At 36.4% G+C, this 22069-nt stretch overlaps 1 protein-coding gene across 4 annotated transcripts in view; it reads right to left on the reverse strand.

Moving 5' to 3' along the window:
- Positions 1-335: 335 nt before the first annotated feature.
- The window catches only part of GRB14 (growth factor receptor bound protein 14), a 104872-nt gene continuing 83138 nt past the window's right edge, over positions 336-22069 (reverse strand). For 3 of the 4 annotated variants that reach the window (XM_074363798.1, XM_010971391.3, XM_010971392.3), the window contains 9 exons: positions 19301-19438; positions 14724-14834; positions 14437-14532; positions 9415-9495; positions 4577-4693; positions 4413-4485; positions 4182-4269; positions 1961-2054; positions 336-718 (listed from right to left, as the gene is read on the reverse strand). In XM_074363798.1, coding sequence (XP_074219899.1) covers positions 572-718; positions 1961-2054; positions 4182-4269; positions 4413-4485; positions 4577-4693; positions 9415-9495; positions 14437-14532; positions 14724-14834; positions 19301-19438 — 945 coding nt within the window. In that variant the 3' untranslated portion in view covers positions 336-571. The remainder of the gene's footprint in view (positions 719-1960; positions 2055-4181; positions 4270-4412; positions 4486-4576; positions 4694-9414; positions 9496-14436; positions 14533-14723; positions 14835-19300; positions 19439-22069) is intronic. The other variant, XM_074363799.1, reaches the window with a different exon arrangement.

Raw genomic sequence — 22069 nt, forward strand, 5'->3', positions numbered from 1 at the left:
AGTTCAAAATAATTTTAAGCTGTTACCTTAAAATATGATTTGATTTTAAGGTTGTAATCTCAGAAAATGTATAATTCAAAATAGTTTTTAGTTTTATTAACAGGTTGTGTGTAGCTTCCTGTAATTGATAACTCGTTTTTATCATACTTCAGTTACAAAAACAGTATTGTAATTGAAATTCAGTCCACAAATCATTCTGAACCCCAAATTTTTTTCATATTTTGTGATTGAGAATTCTAACACTGCTATACTAAATAAGGCTAAAAAGATGTTTAAAATATGCATACTTCAAGAAAAGATTATAGTAATGTAAAATCACACAAGAACACACCAGATCATTTTTTCTGAGGTTTAATTTTAACTAATGAATTTATAAATGATGAAGGTAATACCAATCCAAATCTTTACTTATTTGTAATGCACAAACTATTTTTTGTAACTTGTAGGTGAAACAGATTCTTTTCACCATGGCAATGCTTTCACCCTTATTTATGGTCTTTCTTTTTCTTTCTTTTTTTTTTTTCCTTGAGTCTTTTTTCTTCAATAGTTTAACAAGTCACTTCTGGTTTGGCTAAAGTGCGATCCTAGCACAATAATGTTTCAACTTGCAAGGAAGAACACCCTTATTGAGTTGATAGAACTCCACGAGCTGGATTAGATCTGTAAATCTTGTGTGGCCATCATCCAGGGTGTGGAACATTTCACCATCGTCTTCCACCTGCAACAGGAAAAATGACAAACCAGTAAGAATGGCAAAATACCCAGAAAGTCAATCATACTCTATTGCAAACTGCATCTATAATTGCCAAAATTGGCACGTTTATCATACTAAAGGACAGTGAAAAGAATGTTATGGCATGTTCACTTCTTTTTATAACTTCACTTGCATCTAAAAGAAATATCATCAGATCCTAAGGTAAGCAGTGTGGCTCTACTTTCTACTTCTCCTAATGTTCTGGAATCAGAACAGTATGACGATTCTCAATCAATACAGTCTACAGTGAGAAATCTGCACTATTCAGCATAAAAGTAAACCAAAGACGTTAATGCTCCCACCTACAGAAATTGATTTTCATTTCTAATTGTTGTCTAACTAAAGCCTCACTTAGTATATTAAAAGTGAATATTCACCATAATTGAAATCAGTAAATTGATTCTGGAGCAACCAAACATTAGGTTAACAGGATGACAGGGCTTTTTTTTTGCAATGAGATTTTCTGTTATTAACAATTCTTATTTCCCAGGGATATCACTCACAAAATCAGTGAAGTAGGGAAGATACTTCATGTGGACTTGGAATAATTCTAAAAAGAGGCCATTCAAAAAAAAAAACAACAAAAAAAAACACTAGCAATTTAGCAATCTCATGTAATACTTTCCTGAAAGGAGACTGGATCTCGGTTCTACACTATCTGGTTCCAATATACACACACACACAAAAGTAGCAGAAGCAGCAAAAAAAAAACCCAAAACAAGTTGTGCCAATCAGAAGTAGAATTACAGAAATTTTTAAAGTGTGCTCAGAATAGTTTAAATTATCTCCAGTTCTGCAGCACCTGTGTACCGATCCATAATGATTAAAAACAAAACTACCAAAAAAAAACCGCAAACATTTTGGGGGCAGGAGAGGAGAAAGGGCTCTAAAATAATGGTTTTTAAAGAACCACTAGTAGAATCCAGGAGAAAGAATGTTCTGTGGCCTTTTAACAATAGGTGGCATGGGGTCTATACAATACTACCAAATTATATTTCATGGGAAAAGAGAAATTTAATTTTTACAATTCCTGTATTTATTATATTAATCCAGACTCATAAAGCCATTTCTGTCAAACTTAACTCTAGTCAAAGTACAAGTTCCCAAATTATATTTAATAAAAGAACCAAAGAAAACTAAACTTTCAAAAAGCTTATGCATTAAGACCATCTCTAACATACAAATATGAAATCACAAATTACTTACTGGTATAATTTGAAAGTGCTTTATTTTTTGTCCATGACTCATTGACAGTACGAAAGTTTTGGGATTACTCTGACTATCCCGTACCAAGAAAACTCTAAAGAGAGAGAAGGAATTTCAATGTCTCTACATTTACTCATAGAAATACAGCATGTACCAAGTCTAGGAAGTATATTCATAAATGTAGCCAGTTTCCCTTTACCGTGAATTTAATGATAGGATTATCCAATATGGTAAAAATATAGTATAACATAATCTTATACTATAAAATTGTCATCAGAGCTAATTTAATTTTAACAGGAGAAATATACAGCTATTTGTCAGATCATTTGCTCATGATAACCACTATGCTGGCATCAGTGATTAGTGCTGGTCCTTCTTCCACCGGGAACCTGGGTATTCACATGTAACTCTGTGGTACAGAGCATGGGGCATTAGCATATCGTTACTTTAACTTCTGGGTCATGTTAAGAGTCTGAAAAGAGGAAATTATTTAGAATGAAATCATTTTAACCCCCCCTTCTACACTGGATCCTTTCTTTTGATTCTGGTTCCTACTATTACATACACAACAGAAAGTGAGAAATGAATATATTCTAAAAAATCAATCCTGAAATCATTCATTAAATGTTTGAGCAAAATATTTTAAGTAAAAGAAACACTCAAACAACACGTACTTTAACCTTGAAGAACGCAGCAGAAGAGCCTCTGAAGTAGGCTGGAAAAACGAGACATGGCCTAACAGCCTAAGAGGAAAATGCTGCCAGGCGTGGATTCTTACTTACTGGCAATTCAGTGCAAAACCAGCTTTGTATTAATTGTTGGCAAACAGACTGTGCAAAGAGTCCCCTCTGGTGACTCCAATATGAAACCTCACTGTGCCTGGGCAAAGACACAGCCAAATTTGAGCCATCACAGATGTCTGATGAGATCATCCATTTCATTTGTGGTGTGAGATTCTGACATTACATCACTGGGAGATGTGACAAAAGAGAGTTTCACTGGTAAATCAAGCTAAGTCTCTCCCCATTCCCAAGTAGATCACTAGTGCCACCTAGTGGACTGCCTGGCATCATCGCATCTTTCCAAAAAAATACCAAAATAATTTTTTTAATTAAAAATTTAAAAAATAAAGATACTGTCATTCTTTATGCAATTATTTCATTCAATTTATAAAAACTTGGCCCAGGAATAAGGGAAATTTTAGTCCTCCAAAACATTTTGAAAATTCTTTGTGGTTTGTTTCTTTTCTTGGTTTTACCAAATTGTAATTCTGCTGATTATTCAAATTTACATCTAAAAAGATCATGTTCCACACAGAGAAGTATATGGAAATCTTTTCTTATTTAGAGTCTATTGAAATGCTGACTTGCTATTAATAATCTTCCTGGGGAAGATGCATTTTTATCCAAATGTCAGTATTAAATCACCTTGAAATCTTGTCATCATCTTAAGCCAACTCTTGAAGATATAAGATCCCATCACCACTTGTTTAAATTGTTGCTGGTTTTATTACAACCTCCTTAATTTGAATTCCATTTGGAAAGAGAATTTATCTGGTATTATAGAGAGTATCTGAAGTACTTAGTAATTTGAGAAAAGGAAAATTCATTAGATCATAAATCTTATATATTTCCTATTTCTCCTGTAACTCCCCTGGTATCCCACTAAAAGATAACATGAGAGTAAAAAAGTACTATTTTCATAGGTTTTATTACTTTAAACTGTTAAAATTTAGAGAAAAGAAAATAGCGATGTAAACAGAAAGAAAAAAATAAAAGTCTAAATATATAAGAAACAGTTTTTTACTTTAACATACCCTGTATCAAACTTAAAAAATACATAACACATAAGATGATGTCATGGTCATGGCATAAGCCATACTTTGCAATCGCATTAAATTATATGTTCAAATCAAAATGCTGACACCCAAAAACAAGTTCAATTTCCCCCATCAGTTAATATCTGAGATGCACAAATGGCCAATATTAGCAATTACTGGTTAAAAGAGAGCATCCTACTCAGCTATCTGTTCCTTTTGCACAAATACCAAGCACACACTATGTAGCAGGGATTACATAGGTATTGCTAGGATTCAGTGGCAACCGTCCGACAGAACAAAGTCACTTCTGTTTTATTAAGCCAAAGTCATAACTCTGTCTTGAATAAATAATTGCTGATTATAGAAGAAATCAAAATCACTGCTATTCAGAATCAAACTCACCCATCCACTAGACCTTGCTGAATAATCAGTCGCTGAGCCTCTTCTCTAGAAATTTTGTGGTGAAACCACGGTTGGGACCGGTGGATCGCTGAAGAAATAAAGTGGAGGAATACAAAGATTTGTTTGGAACGACCATGCTTTCATCACGCACCTTCCACCACAACCCCTCAGCGAGTACATCGAAATGCACACCTCCACCCGTTCAGCCTCAGCAAGCGTCCACACACATACCCATGTTCGTGGCAGAGCTCTGTGAAGAGGCAGTGGGGCTACCGTGAGTGCCCAGGCGTAAACATCCTTTTTTCTGTGCAAGGAAGCAAGAAACAAATTTCAGCTTCTGGGATGAAACAAATCCAAATCATACATGTTTTGAAGAACATGAATCTGAAGCGTACCCTCCATGCTAGTCCTTCTTCAACTGCAACTGAAAGGGCTTCAGTGGGATTTTCTATGACTCTGCTTTTCTGGCCTGAGAAATCCATTGCTACCAGGGAATTTTCTGATATACTTCTCTGGAAAAAAAACACACACACTTTTTTACCATGAAAATATCTTTGAAGTTACCTTTCAGTGCTTTGCTGACAATACATTTCCATTTTAGGATGTGGTTCCAAAGGTGGCTAGCAGGAAATTAAAAAGTTAACAAAACATTTTCAAGAGAAAATGGTGCTTTAAAATATTTTGGTTAAAGTTACACAGTTATTTGTTCAGGTCACTGAATTAAGTGTTGAATAAAGAGATTAAAAGCTTTTAAGGTAAGCATGTCTTTCCCCTGAAACAACCCTATCTCTTCACATTCTCTATTTAAACAGAAAAACACCAGTTTAGAAAGGAATAACTCTTTTTCTGCCTAAGATCCATTACTTCCAAGTTCATCTCTCTATTATGCTTTGAGGTTCATCAATTATCATTTAAATGTCAAATCTATCTACCTATAAAACAGCTATTTATTTAAACTCAACACACTAAAGCTGTAACAGACTGACTCAGTACTTCTTTAAAAAGAAATAGTACTCATATTTTATAAAGGAATGAAACACAATGTGTATTTTGAGTTTATCACATCAACTTTCCTCTTAAAAAATGAAATTTAGTGAAATAATTCAGATACCTCCATAATATTACAATTTCTATGACTTAATATGTGAATATTTTTCCACCTTGTGAGTATGAATGTGGTAAAAATAAGAGCTGCAAAAACAAGTGTGAATGACAAAAGAAGAACTGATATAAAAGGAAGACATTTTAAAACAAATATAATTTTAAACAAGAAATAAAGTCATCTTTTTGCCAATTACTTTCTGTATTCATATTCTCTGAAGGTAAAAAGAAAGCCTCCGAAACCTGAACCTTATTTTTGTATTTTCTTTGTTTAGGGCTCTACTTTGCAACCACCTTTTTAAAAAGTGTACCACCCCAAGTCATGCATCCTAAAAAACAAACAAATAAACAAAACCCAACCAGTTGTCAAAATCTCCAGTCAAGAGTGTCACTCAGCTTATAAGAATTAAAACACTCCCAAAGAAAAACCATCCAAAAACAGCATGGACAATGTTTCATAGTTATTCCCCACTCATCATTAATAGAAGAGCAACACAAAAAACACAGTTCCCATGGTAAAGGATGAGCCAATGTAGACCTGGAGACTTGTGACTTAAGACCATTTTCTCTCCCTTTACGTGGATTCAGCCGTACCCAGCTTGGTCTAACAGCTTCTAGTCAAATGTCCGTTTGAAATAAAATCTGGTCCACACAAAAAAGCTGGCGGGTGAGGGATCATTTATCACTGCATTACACATCCCACTTTATTAGCATTTGCTATTTCCTCTTGAAACCTTACTGTATGTAGTGGTCCACAGTCTTATTACGGTTCATCTTTATTTCTGGAGATCCGGCGTGCAATCTTTCATTTGTTACAGTAGCCTTTATAACTGACAGCTGCTCTTTCCAGCCAGATGCTGTCTCTGTAATCTCTATTTGCTGTCACACCTTACTTTGCCCTTCTCACCCCGTGATCTTCTGTGCCGGGCTGTGGACCAGTCGGATACACTTTTGCTTTGCTGACATTAATGAAAAGCTTCCACCTGCCCACACCACAGAGTAACTAATCTCAATCATAATGATAGCTTTATCCTTATAATATCTCTGCCTTCACATGCCAAGATAGGCTCTGTAATCACGAGGTCCTGATCACATAAAAAAAAATCGTCAGGAAAGAAAAATAAACATAACCAGGTGTTCTTACTCTTTTTTTTCCCCTATGAAATGACAGACTAAAATGTAAAACAAGATCCCATGTTCCATAATTACTTGACATAAGTAGGGAGTCTACAATGCAAATAAGTATTTTCATTAACTACATTAGAGGAAAACACAGGAAAAAATAGCAAATGTTTTCTACTGAATGGCAGGTGGTGGATGAAAAATTAATAGTTTACCTTTGGTGGACAAAGAAATGGAAGTGAAACAAAATCTGACTCGAACTAAAAGGTCATTTTCAGCTCAATTTCTTTCACACAGGAAAGTGATGTTGATAACATTCAGAATCAGTGTATTTCTCAAATATTTGTCCCTTTTTCTAGCTCTTTCTTCTGGTGGGAAAAAACAGAGCAAGCCCTAGAAAAGGGTTCACAATCTAAATGGTATTCCCCGCTTTTTAAGAGAGAAGAGGCCTGGGTACACCCTGCACTATGCAGACCACACCTTGGGATCAGATCCAAACACTTTCTGTGAGGTGGGGACATGAAACGCTTTTCAGGCAGCTTAGCTAAGTGGCTACTAGTAGCCACACACTCCCCATCACCCCATTTGAAAGATCTACATAAATGTGCAATCCAGTCCTTAACAAGAGGGCACAGAATTTCCTCAGATATTGTTCTCTTATCAGCTTCACATGAAACCACTGGACATCAGAGATGTAATTGATTCTTGGGACTATAAACAGTCCCCCTTATTTTATACTGCAGGATGCCAGTGACTCAGCCAAGGTCCCACAAAAAGCTTACGGTAAAAAAAAGAACAGGCCCTATCTAGGGGTCTTTTATGTAACACAGGATGGGAAATACAAGGAAGAAAATGCAGTTTGGAATGTCTAGCTCAGGGTCAAACGTGTGAAATAATAACAACTTGAGTTGACTGGTTTTTCCCATCCTCTTACTCCAGCCAGGGCCATATTAACAGATGCTCCTTTAAGTGAATCCTTTGTTTGCCCTAAAAAGGACCAAACATATTTGGCTTCTTGAAATGTCTGCTGATGTTTCTCATTTCAAAGGCCCATCAGGGGTAGCTATTATGTGCTATATATAGTTAACGATATTCATTATGCTATGGTACTTTTTCTCATTTCCTTTCTCGAAATGAATCCCTGGAGAAGATGATAATGCTGTTCCTTTGAAACTATAACCAAAGTATATTAAGTTTTCCACGTTGCTCCCTAAACATGGTGACTTGATGAAAACCAGCAGAGGTCAGTGAAGGGCACTGGAATCCAGGATACAGGTCACTGATTCTTTCATGATCATCAAGAAATTATCATGGGATTCTGCACAGATACCAAAGTAAACACAAATACCTCCCCAACCTTAGTTTCCTTCGTGAAAATTAAGAAGAGTAGAGAGAAAATTCTCTACGCTGTTCTCTCCGATCACGTCAACTGCCACACAAGGCAGGTCCTCCCCATACGGACACTTAAACCAAGGCCCTCCAATCCCTGATTACAGCCAAATTCACTCAAGGAGTGTCTTCTCCTAAATAAGCTCTTGAACAAGTAAAGCTACATTAACCAAACTGTCATGGACACAACAATAGGATCACTTTCAACGGAAAAAGGCAAGAATTTTACCATTAATGGCAGCGATGAGACCAGAAAGTACTTAGTTTATAACATTTTTTCCCTATGATTAAGAGGGCCCTAAACAATAATTGCCTCCAAATCACGGCTGCTATTAACATGCTCATCCTAATAACTTCAGACTCTTTTAAAAGAAATTTAGAAGGATTTAGGAAAGGATTAAGATAATAAAATTCATATTCATATATATATATATGAATTAAAAGATTAGGGTAAGCTGACAAACTGTAAAAATTCTCACCTTAAAGCTATTGCTTTTATGAAAATTCATTACATTCCTTAGTTTCTTATTTTAGGGCTAAAAATAATATGACACAAAGATGAAAAATTACTCTTCCATAACTTAAAGCAACCTAACTACAGAATTGGAGTTCTTTTTCCATGTGAGTCTATCAGGCTTCATAATCAGCATTATTTCATGCCTCATTCCTAGAACTGAGCATATCTGCTACGTTACATGTCGGGAAATGTACCTTCCTTGGTCACAGACATGAAACGCGTATTTTTAACCTAAGGGGAAATGCAGCACATTAGCTGATTTGTAACACAGGCACGCACATCTGAATCCCTAATGTACTCAATATTAAGAAGCGTAAGCAAAAATAGCAGAACATAAACTTTAAGTTCAGAAATAAACTTCTTGTGTTCATGCACAGGAAATTAAAATTAGGTCCCAAAGAAGGGAAAAGATGCATCCGTGTGTAAATATCCAAGTGGCACTTAGTATAAATCTGAGAAGCAGTACTAGTCTTATTGCAATGCATGACCTATATTTGGCTTGCGGCTTTTAGGTTTCCTAGAGAGCAGTATGCTTTTCAAGGACCTGGAACTTTAAAAATTTTATTGTTAGAAAGCCAGAATGCAAAAGAGCTCACATGTGTATACTGTAGCTTTTAAAATTCTAAAACAATGGCGTCTTTATGCTAGGCTGTGATAGTCCCAGAATTAATATTTAAAGAAATAAATAAACCTACAATCAAATCAATCATTAAGAAACGTCTACAACCTCAAGGAAAATGTTCTATAAATTATCTCATTAAAATCTAATCCTCAAATGTTTTAATCACACAGAATGACCCTCATAACACTTTCAAATATTTAAAATTTGTTTCTAACATACAGCATGATCTATTTTGATTGAATAGTTCATGTATACTCTACTACTGTGATTTTATCACACAGGCTGCAATCATTTAAAAAAAAGAAATCACAAAATAAATAGTTTAATAAACATGATGACAGGATGATACCAAAAAGTTACTTTACTTGACCAAAAGGAAAGAATGGAAATGTACTGTAATGTACATTTATAATGGAATGTAATTGTAGATTACTGTAATGTAAATATAAAAGAAAATGTAGGTTCAAAAACGTGGTCCTTACCATGGGTGATACACTCTGAGAACTGCAGCCACTTCTACCTTGATATGGATGCATGTAATTCTGGTACAGCTGCATGCCATACTGCAGAGTAAATAAATAAAAACACATGCCCAGCACTTTTACTACACAGAGGACTTAGGAAAATCAACATTTTCATTAATTATATATCATCAATATAAAAAATCAGAATTATAAGCTTTCCTTAAAACAAATAAATGAAACATATAAAATTTTGAAAGATAAACTTTTAGTGCCCTGAATAGTACAGTTTAAAAGACTGGCTTGCTTTCTTTTTTTTTCTCTGGACCCACATTTAAGGTCTAGGTCACAGTATAAAGATCTGGAACTGACATGCCTACTCATTATTCTTAGCATCAATAGCACCAAAGCCTTTTGGAGTGGTATATCACCTCGCGATAAAAAAGCTCACTTGGAAAGGGTGCCTGGCTTTATGGTACAAAGAATCTGAGATTCTTACACATATCCTAAGCAAGCTTGGATAAAATTTACTATAACTCAATGACTTGACTGATGGATTACATTGTCTTTTTTTTTCTTTTGGTATATATATATATACACACACACACACATATATATATATTACATTGTCTTTTGTAATCCATAAATTTGACACTATTTTGAAGACCCTCGCACTGTATCATTCTCTGGTAACAGTACTCTTATGGCATTGTTTAATTTTTGGCTTTAAATTCAGAGAAATCAAGACGGTAGGGAATCAGGCTGATTTCAGACAAAGGGTCACGGAACGCAATGTAAAGAGCAGTAGGTAAGAACTGCAGTATCTTTACTTTCAGGAAATAGCATCATAAGAACTTCGGGCTACAGATGGTAAATGGGCCTAGATTATAACTGGATTATGAGTTTGAAAAACATTAAGAATGCCAACTGCCCTGGCCAGAGTTATCTTGCAGGGGACCCCATCTGAAATAAGAAGACAAGCCCCTTAGACTTAAGTCACTTTGTTAAAAAAAAAAAAAAAAAAAAGAAACCAATGGAACAGATAGGCTTCTTTTTCTCCCTGCTGCCCTCTATAATTTTTTCCATTTCATGGAACCATAATGAACTTGAAAATAGGTCCTATATAAAAGAGACACCATGGAAACCAATCTTACCCTTAGGATGAATTCCATTTAAACATTCCAACAGAGCTGCTTCTCTTCTAAAAACTATTCTTCTTAAAAGCAATTCCAGCAAAGTGGATATATTTGGTAATTAGGCAGAAAATCAGAGGGGGGCGAGGGGAGTCACTGTTTTCAAGATTTTGCTTTTAACATGAATACAAACCCACAGTCATTTAAAATTCTCTGTGTTGACTTCTTTATCCAATTATTTCCCAACTTCTAAAAATTATTTTTTAAGTTAAGGTTTGATTGACATTAATAGGACCTAATGAAATTTATTTTAAATCAACTCTAAGCCTAGAATAACTTTAAAAAGAAGACAGAGGCGCTTAATTCCTAGTCAAGTTCATTTTGGAGAATATACAATAGACTCCAACCAACATTTTCACAAGGTACATGCTGCTTGGCCACCTTTTATTTACCTGCAGTGAAAAGCCTGCTACCTACTAATAAGACTGTTTTCTTCAAAGATGTATTGTCCCTGGTACCCGTGGTGTTAGGTACTTGCTTCTGTGCTGTTGGAAGTCTTTAGTAGGCAGTTAACTCTGGCCAAGGGGTAGGGCATGGGTCACCTTAACATTTCCCTGTCCTATGGAGGGGCAGATAAGGGACTAAAAACTGTTAAGAGAGAAGCTAGCAGAGGTCTAATTGAAGGGAAGGGGAAAAGACAACATGTAACTAGGACACTGTACGTGAGCAAATCTCCCCTTTCCTAAGCCTCTGATTTTCTATGATTCTGTATGTAACTGGAATTTCTCCAAAGAGAATGGGAGTATCTCTAGCTGATGTTGCATGAAGTGTTTACAAGCGTATATGAAAAAGAAAGGAAAATAAAACAAGAGGCCAAATTCTTAGGGGAGGTTATATCTAATAAATAGTATATAATGAAAACATGAGGGGCGCTTCTGGTCCAGCCAACATAACATAGACTAGTCTTTCCCTGCTCCTTGCCACAAAGTACTAAGATAAGACAACCAAAGGAGACGATCAAGATGCCTCTAACACCAGGTGAGCCCAGCTGCACCACCCAGGGGGACCAAACAGGTACCCCACTGACAACCTGCCAGCCTCAGTGTTCGTGCTGGCAGGCCCAGGCTTCCTGTAGCTGATTATGTTAAAGTGTAAAACAGATCACATCACTTTCCTGTTTGAAACTGTTTGGTGGTTTCTCATTGGCTCCAGGATAAAGGACCTCACCTCCCTCTCCAACCTCATCTGGAAAAGCTTTGCCATAATTGAAGCAAACAGGGAAGACAGATGTGGGAGCAGAATAATAGTCCTCATGTATGTACACATCCTAATCCCCAGAACCTGTGAATATATTAGGCTGCCTGGCAAAGGGGAATAAGGTTGCAGATACAACTTCAGGGTGCTAATCAGCTGACTTTGAAATTAGGTAATTAGCTTAGGTTATCCTGCTAGATCCAATGTAATCACAAGGGTCCTTAAGAGAAGCCAGAAGGGAGAACCAGACAAATGGCAGCATGGAAAGGACTCAACCAGATATTGCTGGCTTTAAGGGTGGAGGAAGGGGCCATGAGCAGCCTTCAAGGCTGGAAAGGGCAAGAAAATGGGTACCCCCTACAGCTTCCAAAAGAGAATGAAGCCGTGTTGACACCTTGAATCAGCCTAGCCTGATTTCTAGAGTTCTGATGGAAGGGGAGAAAAAACCCTCAAATTATTTTCTCTACCATAACTGTGATGGAATAAAGTCTTCCAAAGAATGCCAGCTTCTTTATCTGTAAGAGAAGACTGAATGAAGTCAGTGGTGCTTCATCAGCAGACACCTGGAATTCATCCACGAAATCAGGATCCCCTAAGATGGGGCTGGGCACATGGAACTTCAGAAAGCGCCTCAGGTTATTCTGAAGCATATCCCTAGTTACCTGGTTACTAGTCCCTTGACTGGTTGGTTTCCAAGACCCTCTAAAGGGATTTTCTTCATTTTGTTTGTTTGATTTCCATTTTATGATAATTAGAGCAATGCAGAAGCAACTACTTATCATGAGGGTTTCAAAGAATCAGGACTTCTAAGATTTGCTGAAATCAAAATCATAACAGTCATTTTAACAGTAGACTATTTGAGAAACAAACCTCTAACAAAAACGTAACCGTAGTGGCTTTTTGCCATTAACAGCAAAAGGAAGAACATGTCACACTTAATCCAAAAGCTTCCTTTAAATCACTTTCACACCCATTAGGATGGAAAATAAATGTTGGTGAGGATATGGAGAAATTGGAATTTTTTTTTAAATTTTGTTTTGCTCTGGGGGGGTAATTAAGTCTGTCTGTCTGTCTTATCTATCTAGCTATCTAGCTAGCTAGCTAGCTATTTATTTATTTAATGGAGGCGCTGGGGAATGAACCCAGGACCTCATTCATGCTAAGCACACACTCTACCACTGAGCTATACCATCCCCTACCCCAAAATTGGAATTCTTACACATTGCTGGTGGGAATGTAAAATGGTTCACTATCTCTAGAAAACATTTTTGCAATTCACTGAAAAGTTAAACACAGAATTACTATATGACCAGCAATTCCATTTCTAGGTATGTATCAAAATAATTGAAAACTGTTAAATAAATACATGCATAGACATGCTCACAGCAGCACTATTCACAACTGCAAAAAGGTACAAACAATCCAAATATCCATCAATGGATAAATGGATAAACAAATTGTTTATCATACATATATAGACAATGGGATATTATGCAGCCACAAAAAGGAATGAAATATTGATATATGATACAATGTGGGTGAACCACAACACATTATGCTAGGTCAAAGAAGCCAGACCGGAAAGGTCACATATTGTATGATTCCATTGCTATGAAATATCCAAATTGGTCAATCCACGGAGCCAGAACATGGTTTAGAGGCTGGGTGCAACTGCTTACTGGGTACAGTTTCCTTTTGAGGTGAAGAAAATGTTTTGGAGCCAGATAGAGGTGGTGGTTGCACAGCTTTTTTTGCACAACAATGTACTCAATGTCTCTGAATTTTTCACACTAAAAATAGTTAATTTGGTTAATTTTATGTTATGTGAATTTCACCTCAATTAAAAAAAAAATAAAAGAATAAAAGATAAAACTTTCTTCCAAACCTGGTATGACAGCTAATAATTCTGATCAGATTATTCTGCCCTTCTTAAAAGGAAATGGTTGGTAAGTTTTATAATTACAAATTTAAAGTTGTTCTAAATTTGCCAGCATACAAGTTTTGAAAATAAATGTGTTTTACAGACATTCTGGAAGAAATCAACTCTGTGCCTCTCTTCTCTACCTACCTGTAGAACATTCTTACTCCTTTCAAAATGCTTAACAACAAATTTTGCTTATGGAAGCTGCAGTTTTTACTTAGCACAAAGGTAGATGCTTTAATAATTATATCTCCAGTAAAATTTATAAAATAATTTGAGTTAACCTAGAAAGCAATTTACACAACACTTAAATAAAACATAAAACAACTGCACCAAATATATCCAGGTGGGCATGTTTTAAAATACACTTCACATTGGATTCACGGCACTGTTTTTAAAATGTAGACTAAGTCATGGACAGGAGAAATTTTAATCAGCTATATACTGGCTATATGTATAATACTCTTACAAAAAAATAAAAATCAGAACATTTCTAAAAATGGAATACTCCACACACACAAGATAAATGTATTAGATTATTCCACTCTACTCTGCAAATGTTTATCTTTTAGATAAAAAAATAAAATACACACTTATGATAGGGGTGATTTTTCTTCTTTCTCACATACCTACATGGATTCACAGTGAATCTTCTGAGTTTTGAAATAAAGCTATTTTCAAACTTTGATGGTACTCCCAGCATTTAATTGAAAGTCACACCTGCGGCGAGATTACCTTAAGCAATCTAATCGCGGTCACCCAGCACGTCCTACTCTGCTCTTCTTCTGCACAGAGCATTTTCAGGTCTCGGGGCCCTCCCGCTTTGTTAGGCTAGAAGGCCACAGCACATTGTTTATCGTTAATGCATATCTTGAAGGTAACACCTGTTGAAATAAAAGCCACTAAAATTCTCCTATATATAAGAGAAAGCTGTCTCTTTTTAAAAGAAATTAAAAGAAACTCAAGCTTACCTAAAAGGCTGAGGCTTGCTTTATTCATCTATCAAAATATTAAGCCTGTACCTTAAAGCAGAATCCATAGTTAGTCGGTGCTCCATGTTTTTTTTTGCCTGCCAGTGACACATAAATATCACTATTGCCAAATTCGCTGAAAAACTGCAAATGCCGTGGTTCCTTTAAAAAAAATACATATATGTGTGTGTTGAAATGGATACGTATTTTTACACTATCTTTTATATTTCTATTATATTACATAATTTATACCTTGGCAACAGTTATTCCAAATATATGTCACAGAAACAAAAGGAAAGGACAACTAAGTCACTATATCCTTAAATAACCAGGAGCTGGACACAAGATTATTGAATTTGAGAAGCAGTGATTCATTTATAATTTAACTTGCAATATACAAAAAATACATCTTCCTATTTTAAAATTATTCTCTTTAACTACCATTTCAAGGAATCTGAAGGAGAAAAGAGTGTGAAGGATGGCTTTTGAAAATGTTTTCCTTGTCTGAGTCTCAAATAATGGTTCAACAAAGGGAAGAAGGTTAGATTGAGCTTCTGCAGCAAAGAAAAAAAAAAAAAAGACGATTCCTGCTTCATTCAGGAACCATCACCCCTCGTGTTTGTGTGCTGCCTCACACATCACAGCAAGCGACGAAACAGGCTGCGTGACTACCTTCCTGTACAAAGAAGGAAGCCTGAGCAGAAGAGTTCAGAGAAATTACTGGGCAGTGGATGTGTCTGATTTTCAAGCAAAGGGGAATCATGAGGAGCTATTTCTTCTCCGGGAAATCCATGAGATTTAGAGCCGGTCATGGGAAATGACTGGGTCATACCGTTCTATGACAGGTTAATAACTTGGAGAAATGCTTAATTCTGGAGCTGAATGTATAATCAAAACTGACCAAAATGCATTTGTTCTTTAAAACCTCGCTACTGGCAATGTGGTCCCAGGCCAGCAGTATCAACATCATCTGGGAGCTCATCAGAAATGCAAAATCTCAGGCCCCACCCAAGACTTGCCGATTCAAAATCAAAATCTGCGTTTTAACAAGAACCCGGGTGATTCATATGCACTGAAATTTGAGAAGCAGTGCTCTTAAAAAAAAAAAAAAAGCAGAACACTCAGCAGTTTGAGCTACCCATTCAAATCCAAATCCAAAAAATTCAGTCATTGGCCAGGAGGCTGGCTATTTCACCAGTGAAGATCAGTAGAACAAGAGTTTCTGTGTATGTAACTGTTTCTTTGTGTGACACTGTTCTTTAGGCATTTTGATCTAGTGAATGACTCTGGTTCTCAACTCCATGGGAGAATAAGGCAGAAAAGAAAATTGTTAAAAGAGATCCAGACCAAGGCCCTTGGAACAAGGGAGAAGGAAGGAGAAAGGTACTCTTGTTGGCATGGCCTTTAAAACTTTATTCCTTGATAGAAACTAATTTGCTAGTAAAAATGTCTGACTTCTATGAAGAAGTTACTGATACTGTAAAAATCAAGGTAGTTGAGTCATTTGGACGTGAGAAGAAGGCAGCTCAAGAAATACTGGAGGCCGTAAGAGGCGTGATGAGTTTCCTCTCTCGACTGATTTTTGTTCCATTACTGCAGACACATCAAGGCTTATGACACTATAAGACTACAGGCTGAGTTGGCATGATCAGCAAAAGCTAAGTATGCACATGTCTATATAAGGTGGGAGAGCAGAGTACTTAGACGTTTCTCTGTAAATGTAAGTCATAGCCACATCTCCAAGGCATGCAAGTGTTTAACTCCTATGCAGCGTAAATCTTTAGAAAGTGAAATAAATCAAGTCCCTTCTCATACAAAAAGGGCAGGAAATGGTCACTTTGTCAGGTAGAAATGTCATATTAGACATTATATAACCTATATAATTTGTATCAAGGTCATAATCCCTGAGGTTACCTAATACTGTGAATTTCTTTTTTGAGGGGGAACTTCAAATCATTTCCATGTATAGACTACAGGACACAAGCTCCTTAGGCACAGGCTGGAGAGAAGAACACTATGCATGATGCACAGCAAAGTCAGATACACGGTAAGGAGAGCTAAGGTGCAGCCTGAGTATAGAGGTTTGATGCTTATAATGTTACCTTGCCAAGGTGGGGACCATTGCAGGGAAAAGAGCATGGCTCCACGGACGGAATAAGAGCTATCTTGTTATGTAATAGGTGGGAAAGGAAAGCAGGTGAAGAGTGAAGTAAAAAGACAATGGGCTGTGGATTTTTCATGAGAAATGTGTTAAAACAGTTAAGAATTTAGGAGATATTATCATATCTTCCAGTGCAGAATCACTGGGAAGACAGTAAAAGAAACATGATTATTAGATTTAGAATCTACTTTTCTCTGTTGTTAAAAGTAAAAAGATGATCCAGCACATGTTTGTTTAAACAATGCCTTCAAATGTTATTTCATAGATAAGGAACACTGGGAAAAGAGAAACTTCATTACAATAGTTAAGAAAGTCTAAAACCTTAATTACAAAAATGGGTAATTATTCATCTTAATATTATCTATAACATTTAGAAAACTAGTTTTAAATCCTCAAGAAAAATTAGTTAAATGCATCTGTATGATAGAATATTAATTATTAACGTATGCAAACTTAGAAATTAAAGATTTCTGTAAAGGAATGGTTACTAAATAAACAGAGCCCTAGTCCATGAAGTATTCCACCACTAAAACCTCAAAGAAACACACACATACACACCTGTACACATGTGTGCACACACTTGTGTGAACAGCAACAAAGGAAAACTGTAAATGAGGGAAAGGAAGAAACTATACAAGAACAACTGGGGAAAATATGGAAAGAAGCACGTCTTTGGAATTCCACGTCTCCTGTTAGACTACTGCCCAAATGTCTAGTCTCCTCACTAGCTGTGCTCTGGGCATTTCCATTTGGGTGTTTCACCATCAACACAATGTATCTAGAAATAAGATCATTATCTTTCCTCTAAGATGGTGACCTTCTAACAAATCTCCTAGTTATATTTTTTCTATAATTTTGTTTTATTTTCCTTACTTCTTTCTCTAAGAACATTATGAAGTGCTTCCTCTCAGTCAACGAAATCTGGTAATTTGCTACTTCAATCTTAGGTTAGATCCTATCGCCTCCACCCTTGATTACTGAAATGATCATCTAATTAACGCTAATTAGCATCTATGCTTCAAATCAATTTTTCTGTGTCTCTCTGTGTGTCTCTCTCTCCCCACTCCCCTTCTCCCTCCCTGCTTCCCTTGCTCCCTTCCACTCTCCATTTCTTTCTGTTTCTCTACTGGATTTTTTAAGCTTTCTATGGCCTTCCTAATCTTACAGCTTGATCACTCCACTCTCTTGCTCAAAGTTAAAAGATGTGTCCATGTCCTAACCCGAAGAGCCTGTGAATGTGACCTTTTCTGGAAAGGGGGTCTTTGCAGATGGAATTAAGTTAAGGATCCAGAAATGAGATCATCTTAGATTATCCAGCTGGGCTCTAAATCCTGACAAGTGTCCTTACCAGAGACAAACAGAGAAAGGAGAAGGGGGTGAAAAGACGGAGGCAGAGAGTAGAGTGAGGCAGCCACCAACAAAGGGACACCTGGAGCCATGATTAGCCAAGATGGAAAATCCTACCAAAAGTTTAAAGGATCAAATATGGAGAATGAGAAATAAATAATGAACATTTTCAGCATAAAAGAAAAATATGAATTTGTGGACTGAATGTGTATGTTGAGAATCAAGCAAGGTTTAGCAGAATACATTTGAACATACCTAGAAATATGTCAGGAAAGTTACTAAATATCAATGATGATAATAAAATTTGAAAAATAGCCTCAGAAAAATGATAGATTATCCATAAAGAAGCAACAGTGTTGTCACTGACAAAACAGATGCATGAAAATAGAATTAAACTCTCATGAAAGCTCCCAAATAGTTTTACTTGAAAGATACAGATGCATTGCATAAAATGTCAACACTTATAAAACACAGGCATATGGTATAGTCAGCAACAATTGCCAAAATAGAATCAGACTGTACAGTGCTGAGCACCATGGGGTTACATGCATAAGTGACTGTGTATGTGTGTGTGAACATCTGCACGTGTATGTCTATGTACCTGTATACACAGATATGCACACAGACACATCCACCCCTGATCATAACACGCTAACTTCCTCTAGGAATTTACACTCTAGGTAAGGAGACAAAACTAACACATGCAAAGCAATAAACAATTGCAGCTGAGCGTTACTAACTGCATCGGCATCAACAGAAGCTCAGAAGTGGGCAAGATCAGTAGTACGACCTGGGGGAAAAAGAAAAGGTGTGTATATGCTGGGCCTCAAAATCTCAGCCCGGATGAGGACAAAGAGGGTGAATTCAGAGTAGGGAAGAAATGGGCAAGGAATGTGGTACTGAAACCAGAGCATCTGGATTCCATGAAAGGATGTATATTGAAATTAGTGGGAAACAAAGCTGAATAATTACTTTTCAAGCAGATGGTGGCAAATGTTTGGAATCAAAAAAAAAAGTACCAAGTACTGACCTCATGTAATACAGTAATAAACAAAGTAAAACCCATTTTAACATACAACTTCTACGTAATTTATAACATATCATGGATACTCTAATTTACCTTTGATGTCCCTTTAGTAGAAAAATATAAACCAGATCTTCTTAAAAGGAAGTAAATCCTTTTCCAGGACTTCTTTCCCTGTTCTTTTGCATGTAAGAAGCCATGGATTTCAGGATATGTGCTTGAACTCAGAAACATCTGGAAGAAAAATTAGACACTCTCATGCAGTTTCTGAATCAATGATACTGTAGCCTGATATTTCAAATAGAAATGTGCAAAATCAAACGGCACTGATACCACTTATATACCGTTACAGAAATGACAATGCGTATCCAAAATAAACCAGTCTTGTGAGAACCTGAGGCAAGTTCCAAATGAAGATATGCTCACAAGACGCACATTCTAAGTGATCAGTACTTAGTCAAACACCAAAACTATAAGCCACTTGAATGTCCATTTGAAACGCTGAACTTCCTCTAAGTTAAGTCCTGATACTTTTCATCCCTTTCTATGATTTTCTTTGAGATTACAGATTGACCTATCAGTTTCAACTTCATAAAGGTAGAAGACCAGGATCCTGACTTCCATTATTCAGTTATTAAAGAAACTGAGCCAAGTTCACCTCCTTGATGAAGGTAAAGTAAACCATCTCCTCTCTATCCTCTGTGGTTCTCAGGTGTGGGTGGGTAGAGTGGGCTGTGTTTTACAAAGAGAACTGCAACAATATCTTTCACTACACACGTTCTTCTACAAATGTGATGCTGCCACTGAACCAAGAGGTGAAGCTTCTCCACCCCCCTGAAGCTGGGCAAGGCTTGTGACTGGCGGGAGGGACATGCTGCCCGTTCTCCCTGCAGTCCCTTAACTAATCTGATGGCTTCTGCTCCTTAATTCTTGGAAGCTACCTGTCATACAAGGAACTCGACTACTCCAGGATGCCTATGTGGTGAGAAGCACAATGCAACTGGAAAAGCCCTGGAGGGGAGACACCATGTGGGAAGAGAGATGGGGAGACTGAGCTGGGGAGGAGAGAGGAAGAGAGGGAGAGGGGGAGAGGAAGAGAGAGAGAGAGACGGAGAGAGACACCAAGGAGTTACCAGGTACACGGAGTGAAAAGCCATCTTAGAAAAAGGGGATGGACAACCTCTTTGGGAGTCAATCTGCCTCCGAGTCCCACCCAGTTAAACCCTTCCCAAATCCTAACCAACAACACTGTTGACAAAACGTGAGTGGGTACTTAAGCCAGCAAGGTTTGGAATAGGTTGTTACTCAGTGATAATTAACTGAGACCATGGGCATTTGTTAGTCGGGAAATCAAGAATGAAAAAGAATAGCTCTCTCTGAATGATCGTGATCAGCATCCTTAATAAGATGGTGGAAATGCATTAGTGTCTCATTAAAAGAAGTAAACAGAAATCCCTATGAATAAACAAATGCAAAATGGAAAAAATGGAAACTAAGTGAAAGCATTAGCTAAAACAACGTAACGTATTTTAAAAGCTACTCGGGGAAATGCTGATAGTAGATAACTATGTTTTTTAAGTAAATTAATAAAAATTTTTAATTTAATGAGCCACAGATATTAATTAATTGACATGTAAAACAGGCAAGTAGGTTTTTTAGTTTGAGTGCTTTCCAAGTTATTAAACCAAACCAATTAAATTTTAAAAAGGGAGTCATAGAGGTCAACTAGGAAACGAAGAAACATTTTAAAAAGTAGAAACATTGCCTCAGTGGAGAGAAGAGGTCAGGGGCACATGCAGGACTATCTGATTCCAAAGCTATGATTTTTCTTGCTTTTATAATTTAACATTAAAGTAATATAACTATATCACAGGAGAATTTGGGAAAGGAGGCAGGAGAAAAACTGCAATCTACTGCCCTGTCACACTCCAATGCAAAGTATCAAGAGACCTGAGAGCGGGGGATCCTGGGGCACTGCTGCTGCTGCCATTCACCCCATCACCCCCACAGGGTGTCGGTGAAAACCCAGGAGCATACAAGCAGCTTTCAGAAAAATCTCAAGACTAATCATATTTCTAAAAATTTTGAAACACAAAAATGAAATATAATCTGTTAAAAATTAAAAGCCCATAGAAAACAAATCTGTGACACCCAATACATTTAAATGCCAATATATTTAAAGTAATATCTATATTGGAACAATTAAAAGTTGTCTTCATTAAAGATCAGAGAATACTGAGTGGGTTGGGGGGTGCCTAGGGCTTAGATCAAAGAGCAACTATTGTATAGACATTGCTCACCATTAACCTGTTAACTGTAGAGCTTCTGATGTGAAAGCTACTAATCTATCAAAAATAAAGTAACTGAAATCATTCTTTCATTGTAATAAAAATGTCTTGGAAAATGATCACCTACAGCCACTGTCAGTTTGGAAAAAATGATACAAAACTAAGGAAACTTTTAATAAAATTACTATTTTTTATAACTAGTATTTTTAATTCAGCTAAGATATTTCATATTTCAATCAAGTATTTCTGTCATAGATAATATTTCATTTAATTGCTAAATATTTTACCACAAATAGGATTGAGGGCATTTATTATAAAAATTAATAATTAATATCTGCCAGTAAAACATCTACAATTTACTGGAAATTTTGATTTTCAAAGACTAATATAAACTTTAAAGACATCACAGAGCAAAACTCTGCAATTTTCCTTTCATGATACACATTTTTTACATGCTTAAAATCCTTTGATAATTGGCCAAAACTGAGAAGAATAATATAGTTAGGGGTCTTTATGGATTTAGGGAATTCTTCATCCAGATTTTGTTCTTTCCTTTTCTTTCTTACTCTTTTCTTTT

This window comes from Camelus bactrianus, chromosome 5 (genome assembly GCF_048773025.1).
Source record: "Camelus bactrianus isolate YW-2024 breed Bactrian camel chromosome 5, ASM4877302v1, whole genome shotgun sequence".
NCBI lineage: Eukaryota > Metazoa > Chordata > Mammalia > Artiodactyla > Camelidae > Camelus > Camelus bactrianus.